Raw genomic sequence first — 15,096 nt, 5'->3', positions numbered from 1 at the left:
AATGGAATTCCTACCTTCATCGCTTTCCCTTTGCTACATCACCTGCAGACCATTGTGACTCTCTCCCGATCCCTCTCTTCTCCATCTCCCAATCTAAACAAAGAAATATTATCCCACCTCTCCTCCTCTCCATCCTCTTGAATTGCACTGTCTAGTTTGCTTCGACGGACCGATTCCTGGATGGGAGTGACACCGTCGACAGGCAAAGCTTGGGTGAAGGTATGCTTATGGAAATCCTCTGTCAAAAGATTTCTCTTCTCTGATTTAATTGTTTTATTTTATTTTTTTTAAATTATTGTCTCCATAGATAACTTATTCAATTTTGTACCTTGTCTCTCATCCTTTCTTTTGTTACTTGCCAGTGTGTCATGCGAAGCCAATTTTAATGGAGGGCACAGGACAAGGGAGCCAACTAGTGTCTGGAGGGAATCCCGAACATGTAGGTTCCCATCAAGATGTGCAGAGGTTGCCGCAGCAGAATAACTCGGACGATTTCTAGTGATGAAGCACTAGTTGACCTATTGTTGGAGGAAAGCAAGCAGCTGGTGTGTGTTCGGGGTTCCTTTCGATCGGAAGCATGGTTCGAATATGGAATGAGTACCAAAAAGGACCAAAGAAGACACCACTTTGCCCCCAGTTGAAAGGTAGATGGAAGACTTTGAAGAAGCTATACAAGTTGTATTCGTCATTGGTTGGTAAGAGTGGATGGTCATGGGATTTTGACACTCAAAGACCAACCCCTGGTTGTCCAATGGTGTGGGAGGAGATTATTAAGGTAAGCATCATTTGTATCTTCTCTTGCAATGATAGGTTTTTGGCAATAATGGAATCTCAAATATGCATAAAACAAATAGGAATTCATAAATTTGATAAGCCATTTGGACTGAGTCGAAGATAAAATCTCAGCATAAGCAAAACAACAATTCATAGGAGAAGCCACGTAGAAAGTTAGGTTATACAACATCATGGAATTGTGATCAATCTTCAGTAATTATTAGCTAGCATTACTTTAACCACCCTAAAATGCATATGAAAACAGTGGCTCTTCATTATGTCAGCCATACAAATGTGGTTCATAAGATGCAAGATGGGTTTGATAACAAAGCCCACTTATTAAATCCAAGTGTTGCATTTCTTTAAAGAGATCCTAATCTTTTATATCACCAAATATGAAGCCCAGCACTAGAGATCCTAATCATTTTGCTTGTACCTAATTGAATATATTCTTTGAGTCACTATTACATGACCAAGTCAAGTATTCGCCCTTCCTACATTAAGCCATAATTGCAAGCTATCATGCAGCTCAACAAGGAATACAAAGTTTGCCGAGATAAGCCTTTCCCATTGTTTTTGAAGATCCATGATCTTGTGGCTTCATCCACCGCAAATGGGCAATACACTAGCCACACGGGTGGCTCGGTGAGAGCCGATGATTTTGTTGTTAACTTGGACGAGGGATCCGGTTCGTCGGATAGTCCTGTGCTTGAGGTTGACAAGGACACAATCCCATCGCATACAACGGGCAAGAAAGTTTCTTACAACAATGCCTCATCCATGACTAAAAGGAAACAATTAGATCATCCAAATCCTAGTGTCTCAAAGAAGAAAAGTTCTGACCACACAGTGGAAGCGCTAAATCGATTAATATCTTTGAGTGATCGTAGAAGCAAGATCATGGAACAAAGCAAGGAAGAGGATGATAGTTTCTCCTTTAAGACTTGCATGGAGAAATTGTCCTCTATGCCGGGAGTCAGTGATGTGGAGGTATGTGTTGCGGCCGAGGCATTGAAATTGCGTGAAAATAGGATTTTCTTCATGACTATGAGACAATCGGTTATAGATTGTTGGTTGAGTCTACGTATGAAGGAATTCCGTCAGCAGGTAGTGGTAGAATTTTACTTATAATTCATGAGTTTTCTATATAAGAACAATATTTGAAAAACTGTATATTAATTTGTACCTATTCTGTTTAATTTGGTTATTCAAGCTATGTACATGCATTACTTTGTTTGCAAGAGTTATAGCAAAAGCCTCACCTTTCCATTCATCTTATTTTATGCACTTTTTATTCTCTCACCAACAACTTTTTGTTTAGGTTTTTTGTGCTAAACTTAGTTTTAGTTTTAGACATATCAATCATACATATTCAATTCTATAGACATGTATTCTTGCCAACAAAAATTGTCTTCGCATGGAGATATGCATGTGTTTCCATTTAGTTTTTATATGCAATTGGTTTTGGTTAGGATTAATTGTAAATATTTAAGACTGTGCTTTTGAAATATATGCATGTGTTTCCAAATTATGTGCAGCTGCTTTTACTAATGATTTTAAACCCAATTCAGGAGTAGTTTCCAAGTTATGCTCGAAGTTCTTGGACGGGTTGATGTTTCAGAAGCTGAGAATATATGTTCTGTATGGACATTATCTAGATAAAAAATGCTAGTGCATTTGTTGTATTTTATGAATTCTTGTAAATGCAGTAAGTAATGAACTATTTGATATGTATGTTCTGAACTTTTGAATAATGAATTATGCTTATGTAACAACTGCAGTTGGGTACTATGATATGCATTGTTTGTTGTGGAATGTTTAAATGGATGGCACAATTATTTGAGATGGGAAATTATTGGTTCTCAATTTTGTGTGTGTAATATATATTGTACAGTTGCCTCTTCAAAGTTGTTTCTGAATGACATCAAAATTTGGAGCATAGCTTGCTATTGTGGGCATAGCTTGTACGGAAACAGATGTGCTGGAGTAATGTGAATCAACAGGACATGATGAATGCATTTTTTATCTTTATCTCTGTTTGGAATGTGAAGCAACAAGAAGGAATAAATATGAAGCAATTCTAGCAATGTGAATGTGCAGCATAGATGATGGAGAGGCTGTGGGAGGAGGAGTTTGCAGAGGAAGAGGTGGAGTTAGGCATAATAATCCGTTTGTTGCGGGACAGCTTGGCGAATGAAAAGTTTGTTTCACTAAAACTAATGTCTTCTTCTTCGTTTGTTAGTACATTAATTAAGCTTGCTTGTGATTAACAAAGTTAAGTAGCTATTACCTGATCTCCCATTCTTCTTGCTTCCATTGTAAATTAATGAACTAACTATTTACTTACTCTCAACATGCATGTGGTTTTCATTGAACTAGTTATGCGTCTATTATACTTAAGTCTTAAATGTAAGTATAATCTGAAAGTTCTCAAATGATGTTCATTATAGATTGGAATAGAATTGCTAAGATCTGAGCAGTCCAAAGCAAAATGAAAACATGCATAATCTATTTATCATTAATTAATGGATCTCCCAAGGTGGCTAATAAAAGAAAGTAGTTCAAAAGGGTTTTCATTTTAAAGACCTTTAATTTTGTTAGTGTATACACAATTTTGTATTAGATAAGGTTTAAACCTACTTTGTAAATATAATAAATCATGAAATCACTGCCCTAAAAAACCATTTCTTTGTTAAAAAAAAAATATATTTACTAAAATCTAAAATTAGATTTTTCCCATATTTTTAATTTAAGAAATATCAGAAAAATAAAAATAAAAATATAAGTGATTATTTATTTTAATTTCTAAAATTAAAAATCAATTATTGAATAACTTGAATATTTATAACAAATTATCCAAATTTACAAGCCACCAATTTCTTTACTTTGAAGAATATATATTTTTAATAATGTGAAAACAGTGTCTTTGATTAATTAATTAGTTGTTTTAGAATTACTTATTTGATCATATTTATGTCGTCGTTATTATTAAATGCATGATTAAATAAACTTTTATTTATCATTTTTTAATTGATTATTTTGGAGATTTTTCATATTATAATTTCAAAATTAATTAATCTGATATAAAGATTCATATGAGTTGTGGTCCTGTTGATTTGACACTTTCAACAATGATGTTCTTGGATTAGATTGATATATATATAAATTATTAACTAAGATTTTTATTTTTTATTTTTGAAGAAATGATATTTTTAAAATATCATTTCTTAAAAAAAATCTTAGTTATATATAAACTATGGTTGAGATTTAAAAACTATATATAATTCCAAAAAAACATGAAATTACACGTATAGCCTTATCTAGAGTCTCATGAAGAAAAATTATGATTTGTACAGTTCTATATTTTTTATATTTTTATATGAACCATTCGAGATTTATGAAGTCTCCATATGCAGTTACTTTTAAAAGTTTATTTATTTATTTTAATTTTTTTCATGCATTTTTTAAAAAAAAAAACATTCATTCATTAAAAAACAAAGCAAAAACTATAATATGATGAGAAGCATAACATGAAAATACAAAGACATAAGAATGTGGACGATTCTATAAATGGTTTTAAATTATATTGGGATTGAAACCAATTAATAATATAATTTGCGTAATTTTTTTAATTTTTTTTTGATACAAACCTACATTCTTGATTAATAATTATTATTACAAAAAAGCAATAATCTTTTAACAAAAAATTCTTTTGTTAAATAGTTTTTTTTGTTTTATATGAAAAAATATAAACAATTTTTAATTATATTTTATTTTCCTATCTCAAATGGGATAAATGGTAAGAAATTTAAAACTTTTAATTATATATAATTTATAATGTTCAAATTTTTTCTTGGCATTATCAGCGAAACCCAAATAAGGATGAGGCAACCATAACACACTCGACAATTCGCAGGTTCTACATTGGTTAGAGACATTTTGGACGGACACCCAAGAAGGGCATATAACGTGTTTCGAATGGAGCCACACGTATTTAGGGGACTTGCGGCATTACTTGAGTCACGCAGCCTACTACGCAGTAGCCGAACTGTATCTGTTGAGGAACAACTGGCAATTTTCATGATTGTTGTGGGACATGCAGCACCAAATAGAGTAGCATGCGAGCAGTTCCAGCATAGCTCTGAGACCATCAGCCGTTATTTCCACATGGTACTTTGTGCTATTAACAATTTGGCTAATGAGATGATCCAACTGCCTGGTGGAGATGAACCGGCTCATCCACGGGTCCGCAATACCCCGTTTATGGTAACAAGAGTGTGTGTTGTATATTTGAATTTGTGTGTCACCACTTAAGCAAATTTAAATGCTTGCAGGACGCTCTTGGAGCAATAGATGGAACCCATGTGCCGGTTATTGTTCCCAAAGAAATACAAGAGAGATTTCGTAACAGGCATGGATGGATTAGTCAAAATGTAATGGTTGTTGTGTCCTTCGATATGCACTTCCATTTCCTTTGCGCAGGTTGGGAGGGATCGGCAGCAGACATGAGAGTAATGCAGTCTTGCTTGGACGATAGAAGTTTCTCAATCCCGGAAGGTAATGTTATGGATGAATCAGTCATACATAATACATTTGTAGTTAGTGAACCGTGCCAAAAATCAAAAACTTGCATGTGCCTTGTAGGGAAGTATTATCTTGTTGATGCGGGCTATGCCAACACCACAGGCCTTCTTGCACCATACAGGGGAGAGATACCACCTTGCTCGGGTTTACTAGTGGCCGGGACACAATATCGTAATATGAAGGATAAATTTAACCATAGTCATGCTCGCCTAAGGAATGTTGTCGAGAGGGCTTTTTGGTCTTCTTAAGCGTTGTTTCAAGATCTTGCGTGTTCCGCACCTTTCTCGGAGAAACGCAGTACGACATTGTCATCGCATGCTGCTGTAATCCACAATTATTTATGCAAGCACACCATCCGTGATCCCAACTTGGAGCAAGATCGGAACCAGTCATGTCGATGAAGGTAGCTATCCAAACGTGGAAAGACCACATCAAAGCAGTGATGGTGGACGTGGCACAAGTCAGTCAGTTCGAGATAATATAGCTCGACAATTGTGGTTATCCTAATATGCCGTGTATTCTATATTTTAAAAGTTTTCATTATTAAGAAAGTGCAAAAATTTATCTTTAATTTTATTTATTTATTTATTTTGAATTAATAATTATTAATGAAGGTAATAACTAATAACTAATTTACATTTTTTTAATTATTATATTAAACACATGATAGATATTACCCCAAGAGAAGTGAGGGTATTACGGTCATTTTCTTTATACAATATCATTACTTTTCTAGTAAAAAAAGGATAAGATGATAAGCAAGTATTCACCTTGTTCCTCCAGAACATATTTGAAAAATTTTGAAGTCTAATCCCATGTATGGATATCCCATGTTATCCCATATTGGGATATCCCCCAGCCAAACAAAGCCAAATGTATACATACACGGGAGAGATTCATATTGGAATCATATTATACCTTATCATATCAAACCTTATATTCCCCCTTTTTTTTCTTCTTTAAAATTCGTGTCTCAATTGCAAGCTATCACTTCACTTGGCCTCACTCCTTCCACGCGATCTCCTTTCTTTCTCTCTTCTTTGCTTGCTTCTTGCTCGCTTAGCTTCTTTCACTGTGGAAGCAATGGCGATCACTTCTCCTCTCCGAGCTCACCCACTCCTGCCTTTCACCTCCTCTGCTCTACTTCCCAGATCCCAACCATCTCCTTCTCCTTCTTCTCCACTTCATTCGCATTCTTCTCCCCGTCGATGCACAGGAACTTCGCTCGTAGCTGCTGCATCTCTGAAGAAAGAGACCTTCAGCTCGGTACCAGCGGAGGATTTGTATGGATTCAATGAAGATTCAATCAATGGCCGGATGGGAGAAACCTTTTTATACTCTTTTGCTCCTTATCCCCTTTTCTTGCTCTCCACTCTTCCCGGGGGTGATTTTCGTAACCCTAATTGTTTGACAATGTTGGATTTTTTTTTCTTGGTATTGTTCTGTGGATTGGTACTGTGAATTTGAGAGATTTTATTTCATTGAATGAATAGCCGGGATTGTGAGGTCTATTTTTGAGCCCTTTGTTGAGCTTGTGAAGACTTGGAATCTCCCTGAGTGGCTTGTGCATTGGGGTCATCCAGGGAACATGGTGTGTTAATTTCTTGTTTTTTTTTTTCTTTGCTAGTTTGTGTTTTGCAATTTATTTCTTGCATCCTTACTGAATAAATTTGCATAATTTTTTATTTTTTTATTTTTTTTTTTTGAAGAGGAAATTTTATTGATGCATAGTGATGAAGAATATTTCTTATGAGATTAGATTCTGTCATAATTGATATTGAACTTTATCTGTTCCTCATTCATTGATAAGGGGATTGATGAGGATTTTTAAATGGAGAATTTGTTGGTTGTTTATTAAAATAGTTCTTTGGAGTATGTATTTTCTTGATCAAATGCTGATACATTGACAGTTTTAAAGGTGAATCAATTATGTTTATAGAGTGTTACTCAAGATTTAGCTGAAAACCCATGAAAATATTTTGAAAGCTGACTCTTAATTTGCACAAACCCTAAATAGAAATGAATGATTAATTTGCAAGATAATAATCATGAGATTGATATCACATTATATTGGTAATACCTTATGGTTTGTCACGGCTAACTTGCTCTGATGTTTTGCAGGCTGTTGTTCTATTTGCAATGGGTGGCTATGGATCATATCTAGGGTTTCGAATAAGATTATCTAAGGACCCAGTGAGTATTTGTTCGAGTGCTAATCTAAGATGTAAAATGTCAATAGAATCATTAATGAGTTTTGCTTTCAGTATTTTTATGCTAGTATATTTCTGAATTGGTTTTCTAGGTTTTGAGTTCTTCTATATTCTGAAGCAAAGGTTCTTGTTCAAGTTTCTGTGTTTCTGGAAATTCTTTGTGATGCCAATTTGTGCAAATTAAATTCTGATTTTTGACCATAGCTGTATTTTTTGTTTTAGGAGGAGAAAACCATGGCGAAAGATCTGCATCCAAAGCTACTTGCTGCCATGTTTTTCTTCTTTGCTCTTGGAGCCACTGGTGGAATAACAGCTTTGCTGACTTCTGATAAACCAATTTTTGAAAGGTATCAAGCTTACTTCTCTTCCTTATTGTCTTTTAAGACTTTTCCAAGGATTTGCTCAGCTTTTAGCAATCTAAAGTTTCTTTTCTTGGCCAAAAGAACATAGTCTAACTTGAAATTCTTTGCATATCATTTTGACAAATTTCTCTCATTGGCTCTACTCATACTTTACAGATGCACCAACTAATCTGATCTGTTAATTCTGAATTCTCTTTCAGTCCTCATGCTGTCACTGGTGTTATTGGCCTCTCCCTTTTAACAGTTCAAACTATTTTACCCACACTTTTTGAGGTACTCTATTTCTAGTCCACCTTTTACTCAATAGCACTGTTTGTGTTTGATACAAATGTTGGGTTATGTATGATAGTGTATCATGTTAACAATTGTATCTGCCTCCGTGTCTTCAGTACGGAAAAAAATGGATGAACTAATTTCAATACGAAAATATCTCACATCAAGATGATAGAATGGAAGAAGATAACATTCTTAGTTCAGCGTTACTATGATAAATTGGATATGTTTGTGCTTTCTTTTCTGCAGGACAATCCAGGATTGAGGACAGTGCATGGGCTTCTCGGCAGTAGCATCATGACCCTTTTCCTTATCCATGCAGCACTTGGCCTTCAACTTGGTCTGAGTTTCTGACCACTGTGCCATAACTATTGATTCATTCTTGCGCCATTGCAATGTGAATCAGCAAAAACTTGAGGTGGGTCATTGTTCCATTATTCATGCAGTCTTCATGATGGTGAATCATTCCAAAATCAATGCTGGATCATATTTCACATAATTGGTGCTGTATGATCTTATAGCATAATTCAGTTGTACATAAGTTTGGTATCAATTCAGAGAATACAGTATGATTTCAAAAAATAGGTCTAACTACATTTTTGTGCCATTTCCACAGGTGAAAGGCAAAAACACTACACCAAGAGGACCCAATATGATAGTGTCAATCATATCTCATATACTTGAAGCATTTTTATTGATGATAAAGCCTCGTGAGAAATGCACGGCTCAGACTTAAGTAACATAATTGATAATACATGAACTGTTATTCCTCAGCACATTTTTCTTACTAATAAAATGGTCATCTTCATACTTATAGATTGTACATTCTCATCCTTGCTCCATTCTGCAATTAGTTCAGAGTCTGTACCCATGGGACATGCAAAACACACAATACTTGAACCAGAATCATTCAACAGGTATCCTATGGCGAAGGTACAACTACACAAAAACATAATGCATCAATTGATTGCATCTGGCCGGCAGATGATTTTTGTCACTGAATGTAACTTACAAGCAGCTTCTCTTCTATTCTTCAAAACTCTATTCCACTCCAATGTCGAAGAAATTCATGCCTTTCATTGTGGTCATTTTATTCCTCTCTACTTTTCCTCTTCTCACTTGTTGCAGTTACAGCAATGCTAGTGAAATCCAGATGTATATTGTTCATGTGGAATCTCCAGTCAACACAAAGTTTCTCAGCATTGAAGATCGTCGGAGTTGGCACGAATCTTTCTTACCTTCCCCACACTTGGACTCAGGTGAGCCCCGGTTAGTCTACTCGTACGCTCATGTAATCAGTGGCTTTGCGGCACGATTAACTTCAGAAGATGTCAAAGCCATGGAAGGAAAGGCAGGTTTTCTACATGCTCAACCAGACCAGGAACTGGAGATCATGACAACCTACACACCAGCATTCTTGGGATTGAACCAATGGAATGGCGTATGGTGGGACTCTGACTTTGGCGCAGGGACAATCATAGGTGTCATTGACACTGGGATCCTCCCCACACATCCATCATTGTCCGATGATGAAATGCCCCTTCCACCACTTAAATGGAGAGGGCGCTGTGATTTCAATGATGCATCACTTTGCAACAACAAGCTCATTGGTGCAATGTCGTTTAAAGCCGGTTATGACTCCTCTCCACTGGATGAGCATGGGCATGGTACTCACATTGCCAGCACAGTAGTGGGAAGCCAGGTATATGATGCTCATGTTCTTGGCAATGCAAGGGGCAGTGCTACCGGCATTGCTCCAAAGGCTCATCTTGCAATCTACAAAGTTGTGCATGATAACCAAGGTTTTGACAGTGACTTGCTTGCAGCCATAGATCAAGCAATCTTGGATGGTGTCGATGTGCTGTCAATTTCTCTAGGTAGAGTTTCTGAACAACTCTATGACAGTGCTGCCATCATTGGCTCATTTGCAGCCATGGAGAAGGGGGTGCTCACATGCGCAGCAGCAGGCAATGGCGGACCATATCCAAGTGTGATTGCCAATGATGCTCCATGGATGCTAACAATTGGAGCGAGCACCACTGATAGACGAATAACCGTGACTGTGCAATTGGGGAATGAAATGGAAGTAGAAGGAGAAGCAGTGTACCAGATGAGCAATTTAGAAAGGACGGCACAATCACCAATTGCATACCCGGGTTCCAATGGTGTCCTGGAATTCAAGTACTGCAGACCAAGTACATTGTTCAACATTGACATTCAAGATAAGATCGTTATCTGCTGGGCTGACAATGATGGTAATGTAGAGAAAGGCATTACTATCAAGAGGGCGGGAGGCGCCGGCATGATACTCTTGAACAGCCCTTTGCAATCACTGACCATCATTGTTGAAGCTCATGTCCTTCCAGTTGCTCATTTGAGCCACAGAGAAACAATGAAACTCCTGTCCTATATTGATTTACCATTGCACACTTGTCCTACAGCGACAATCATCTCCAAGGGTACAAGGTTTAGAGCTCAACCATCACCAGCAGTTGCTTCCTTCTCTTCAAGAGGCCCGAGCTTGATAAATGGCGGAATTCTGAAGCCAGATGTTATCAGTCCCGGTGTGAACATTCTAGCAGCATGGTCTTTGGACACCGGTCTTAGCCAAAGCACACCATTCAACTTCATGAGTGGCACATCTGTGTCCACTGCTCATCTCGCTGGTGTTGCAGCCATGCTTAGAAGCACTCACCCAGAGTGGTCACCAGCAATGATCAAATCTGCGATCATGACCACTGCCTATAAACAAGACCTTGATGGCAACCATATTGCTGCCGAATACCCAGATGATTCCCCTGATAGTGATTTCTTTGCTATGGGGGCAGGCCATGTCAATCCTTCAGGAGCTCATGATCCAGGCCTGGTTTATGACATTGAGCCAAGTGATTATATAAACTATCTTTGTGGATTAAGCTTAACAGACAGAGAAGTTTCAGTCATAGCTCATCAGAACATCCAGTGCTCCGATGTTGAAAAGATCAGTGTAGAAGAGCTGAACTATCCTTCCATCAGCTTGAGCTTGGAGTTGGACCGTAGAAAGATCATAACAAGGAATGCGACAAATGTGGGAGAAGCCCACTCTGTTTACTTTGTCCATTTTGATGAACCTGAAGGAGTAACAATGGACGTTACTCCTGATATGCTCTATTTTACCAGGAAAAACCAAAAGCGGTGTTTCACCATTGAGTTCATCACCAAGGATGACTTTACAGGACGTGGACATGTATCTGAAGGGCAGTTGTCATGGGTGAATAAACAACATACTGTAAGAAGCCCTATTTCTGTCAACTTTGTGTGAGATATCAACTCAAGTTTAGTGTCGAAAAGATGCACAGTCTAAGTATATTTCACTCTTAGTATAAATTGCAGAAACTTGTTTCTTATGTGATAACTTGAACTTCAAAAGCTTGAAATTGCAAAAACTTGTTTCTTATGTGATAAGCTGAACTTCAAACACTTGATAACATCCATTGGAGAAATATTCATGTAATTCCTACACACCAATAAGGAATATGATGCACTAAGAGAACATACTCTTTGCAAAACCTGTACGATGATGCCATGCAAAGTCAGTAACTATTGATCAGAATGCAACCAGAGCCTGTCTTCAAGCCTCTCTTCCCCTGCGCCTAGCATTTCATCGACTCTTTCGCCATCTTGATAGAAACGAAAGGTGGGGGTGTATCGGATATCCTGAGTAGTTTCGGGACATTCATCGATGTCCGCATAGACAAAAGAAAGCTTAGGGAATTTATTGCTTAACTGACAGAAAGCTGGAAGAATCTGGGAGCAAACTCGACACCTGCAATAGGAGAGAATAGATCAATACTTAAATGTTCATACTTCCCAGTACTAGTTTCTCGAATACGAGTAACAAGATTTATGTGAACAATCAGAACTTTTTAATATATCAATTTTTAAAGCACTTTGCTGTTCTCAGTCACAGGGTTCACCAATTTTTAGTACTAAATGTCATATAGAACCAAAATATTGACCGAGTATTCCATGTCCAAAGCACAAGTTTATATGACCCTGTCTGCCATATATTAACCACCCTTTCTCTGTGAACCAATATCTCTCCACCCCTACTCTCTCTAAAAGCAGATACTATAACATGCTAATGTGAAAAAACAAATCAAGGGAGTTAGAAAAATCAATAAAAGAAAATAAAATTATCAAAAAAATGCAAATATCAGCTTTAAGACGTCTTTATTCTGGATGGACAACTTGTCAAAAACATCGTCGTCAAGTGACAAATTTTGGAGTCAATTACTACCACAAATAATCTTTGTATGGAAAGCAAATCACATCATCAATCTTCTCAAGGACCAAACTATATATAATTTAAGGAATATAGCAAACAATAATTTGCATAAACAAGCAATACCTGCATAAACATGAGAAACCATGAAATGATAATTGAAAACAGCTAAGAAAATTATATCAATAATCAATAGTTTACAGTTGAATCGGTCTCGCACTTCATGCTTGCATAAAAGCAACTTCATATAAGATTATAAGATAGTCAGCGAACCAATGCTCTATATCTTTATAATTAGCACCAAAGCATTGTCTTGAAACCAACAATACGTTTATTAAGTATAACCTTTAACTCAAAAGGATCCACAAAAGGACACTATATATGCTCTTTAGGACTGGTTTTTGAGCTGAAGTGAAATTTCAGGTGGTCATTACATTTCACTAATAGCAGAGCTAATACCATATACGCAAAATTTAAGAAAGTCACATGTGGGCATAAAGAAATAAAGTAAAATTTCAAGTGTGTTTCATACATTTCACATCAATCTGCATGATTTCAACCTCCTTTTTCATAGTTTTCAATATCTAAGAAGATGACTGAAACTAAGAACAGAACTACAAAACACAGATGGCATAAGTACAACAAGGTAAAGAAAAGAAATTTTGGCAATTTAAGAGAAAAAAAAATACATTTCAGAACTATATAGTGAATTATTACTACATAAATGAGCATAACATCCTCTTTAATCTACCAAAGAAAGTATCATCCTCCATCTGTTTGTTAGGTTACTAACTTGTCAGCCATTAGTTCTTACTTTTCAAGAATGCCACAAATTTAACAACTTACTCATGCACACAATTAAATAATAATAATAACAATAATAAATCACAGAAAACTCTTAAAATTAGTTTGTGATTAGCCTGAACATTTTTCTTTTCTTTTCATTCTTTCTATTCAATTCATCATTTGAAAAATCTTCCTAAAAAATAAAAAACTAGACAACAACAACTCATTTAAAAAAAATTTTTTGACATTCCTATTTATCTTGCCATCACATTCTCATGAAACACATAAAAATTTAGTGAATTAAAAAGGATAAAACTTTCACATACCAGGAAGCCCCATAGTTGATAACAGTCTGCAAACACATTAAATCAATCAAGAATTCAAAAAAAGATAACTTAAAAGAAAAGAACAAAAAAAAAAGGAAATATTTAAGGCTTGATGAACTCTCACGGGGGTTTTGGAGGATTTGATGTTTTGGAGAATGTCCTTGAGATGAGCATCACCCACGGCGCTCTTGAGGTTTCCATGGAGGTTAGTAGCAAGGCTTAGCCCCGTGCCTTCCAATCCCTTCTTCGCCTCTTCAACCTCACCGCTCATCTCTCCTTGTCCTCGGCCGCTATTGCTGCTCCTCCAAAACCCTTATCTATAGATATATGAACAGAAGGAAACGCGTTTCTTATATTATTATTATTAATTAATTAAATTTCCAATCACATCAGCTATTTCATAGTTTTAAAGGCCCGGACAAGATTGGATATGGATATGGATGGATATATAAAAGGATTGGATAAAAGTAGAAAATCATATAGCTATATCCTATCATTTGTTTAATGCAGATAAACATTGAATAACATTGTTATCTTATTTTATATGGACCGGATAATAACAAGATATGAATGATATATAAATAGACAAAATCTTTTATAAATATCTTTTTTTTTAAATAGATTTTTTTTTGGATTTTTTTTTTAATGATTTATTTATCGATATATTTTAATTTTTAAAAAAATAAATAACCTATAAATAATAGCCACAAATATATAAAATGCAATATCACCAACTTGAAAATATTGTAGTTCATACCAATTTCTTTGGAGGAAATCATTTATGGTATAAAGCTAGTAACAAACTCATTAATCGAAAATAAATAGATCACATCAAAATATATTTTTAAAAAAAAATTATTGAAGTAGAGAAACTAAAAATAAGACATGATTTAAAAAAAGAGATTTAAAAGAAAAATAATCTACTCAAACATGAGATCGACAGAAAACACTTTAACCACTCTAAATACGTAAAATCCTAGTGTACTATCTAGGTGTTGACAAGTTTCTTGTCGGATATACAATGAAACTCTAGTTTAGGGAGAATAATCAAATAATAGGGCAAAAAGAATGAAATTTATTTTTTATTATATCCTCTCCGTTTCTATCCTGACTCTCATAAGATAAAGTTGGTCAATAGGATAAAATTATCATATATCCTATTAGCATACCAAATAATGGATAGTAGCAGGAATATGATAGTCTCTTGTTCTTATCATGTCTACTAAACAATACCTAAAGGTTCTAAGATAATTTATTATGCATAAATTTTGACATTGCAATTAAATAACTCTTTATAATAAAAATTATTAATATATTTTAATTTTAAAAATATTTATAACTATTTACTTGTAGATAAATAAGTACAATTTTTTTAATTATTAAAATTATATTTAATTTAAAAAAATTAAATATATATAAAAAAATTTAAAGTCTGGGATCAAATTATAAATTTACTCTAATAGCATATGTAAAGATTATTATTATTATTATTATTATTATTATATATTAATTTACAC

General features: G+C 35.2%; 3 protein-coding genes across 5 annotated transcripts; 2 read left to right on the top strand and 1 right to left on the bottom strand.

Moving 5' to 3' along the window:
* The first annotated feature begins 641 nt into the window (after positions 1-641).
* Positions 642-9,017, top strand: LOC120269277. 2 transcript variants are annotated; one of them, XM_039276613.1, is made up of 7 exons: positions 6,319-6,742; positions 6,852-6,949; positions 7,480-7,551; positions 7,791-7,915; positions 8,131-8,203; positions 8,453-8,621; positions 8,820-9,017. In XM_039276613.1, the coding sequence occupies exons 1-6, from the start codon at positions 6,442-6,444 to the stop codon at positions 8,555-8,557; spliced, it is 774 nt and encodes a 257-aa protein (XP_039132547.1). In that variant the 5' UTR covers positions 6,319-6,441; the 3' UTR covers positions 8,558-8,621; positions 8,820-9,017. The 2 variants fall into 2 exon arrangements, with proteins under 2 accessions (XP_039132554.1, XP_039132547.1); XM_039276620.1 differs by lacking the exons at positions 6,319-6,742; positions 6,852-6,949 and adding an exon at positions 642-775.
* Positions 9,018-9,082: 65 nt separating this feature from the next.
* On the top strand, positions 9,083-11,541 carry LOC120269259 (subtilisin-like protease 4). Of its 2 annotated transcripts, XM_039276601.1 has the most exons (2): positions 9,083-9,206; positions 9,332-11,541. In XM_039276601.1, exon 2 carries the CDS (start codon positions 9,357-9,359, stop codon positions 11,502-11,504), a length of 2,148 nt encoding a protein of 715 aa, XP_039132535.1. In that variant the 5' UTR covers positions 9,083-9,206; positions 9,332-9,356; the 3' UTR covers positions 11,505-11,541. The 2 variants fall into 2 exon arrangements, with proteins under 2 accessions (XP_039132535.1, XP_039132530.1); XM_039276596.1 differs by having other exon boundaries at positions 9,157-11,541.
* Positions 11,542-11,594: 53 nt separating this feature from the next.
* Positions 11,595-13,878, bottom strand: LOC120269292 (thioredoxin-like 3-3). The gene is made up of 3 exons (XM_039276627.1): positions 13,704-13,878; positions 13,580-13,605; positions 11,595-12,008 (listed from the first exon to the last, which is right to left on the bottom strand). Exons 1-3 carry the CDS (start codon positions 13,848-13,850, stop codon positions 11,783-11,785), a joined length of 399 nt encoding a protein of 132 aa, XP_039132561.1. The 5' UTR covers positions 13,851-13,878; the 3' UTR covers positions 11,595-11,782.
* Between the last annotated feature and the right edge of the window lie 1,218 nt (positions 13,879-15,096).

Source organism: Dioscorea cayenensis, chromosome 2 (genome assembly GCF_009730915.1).
Source record: "Dioscorea cayenensis subsp. rotundata cultivar TDr96_F1 chromosome 2, TDr96_F1_v2_PseudoChromosome.rev07_lg8_w22 25.fasta, whole genome shotgun sequence".
Taxonomy (NCBI): Eukaryota; Viridiplantae; Streptophyta; class Magnoliopsida; order Dioscoreales; family Dioscoreaceae; genus Dioscorea; species Dioscorea cayenensis.
The sequence above is the reverse complement of the archived record's forward strand: the minus strand, read 5'-3'. Positions and strand labels throughout refer to the sequence as shown.

Excerpts from the sequence above, each read along its gene's own strand:
- LOC120269277 (XM_039276613.1), top strand. The coding sequence starts at position 6,442 with ATGGCGATCACTTCTCCTCTCCGAGCTCACCCACTCCTGCCTTTCACC. Across the intron at positions 6,743-6,851 it reads GCTCTCCACTCTTCCCGGGG|CCGGGATTGTGAGGTCTATT; the intron begins GTGATTTTCGTA and ends TTGAATGAATAG. Across the intron at positions 7,916-8,130 it reads GATAAACCAATTTTTGAAAG|TCCTCATGCTGTCACTGGTG; the intron begins GTATCAAGCTTA and ends ATTCTCTTTCAG.
- LOC120269259 (XM_039276596.1), top strand. The coding sequence starts at position 9,258 with ATGTCGAAGAAATTCATGCCTTTCATTGTGGTCATTTTATTCCTCTCT.
- LOC120269292 (XM_039276627.1), bottom strand. The coding sequence starts at position 13,850 with ATGAGCGGTGAGGTTGAAGAGGCGAAGAAGGGATTGGAAGGCACGGGG. Across the intron at positions 13,606-13,703 it reads TCAAATCCTCCAAAACCCCC|ACTGTTATCAACTATGGGGC; the intron begins GTGAGAGTTCAT and ends ATGTGTTTGCAG. Across the intron at positions 12,009-13,579 it reads ATCAACTATGGGGCTTCCTG|GTGTCGAGTTTGCTCCCAGA; the intron begins GTATGTGAAAGT and ends CTCCTATTGCAG.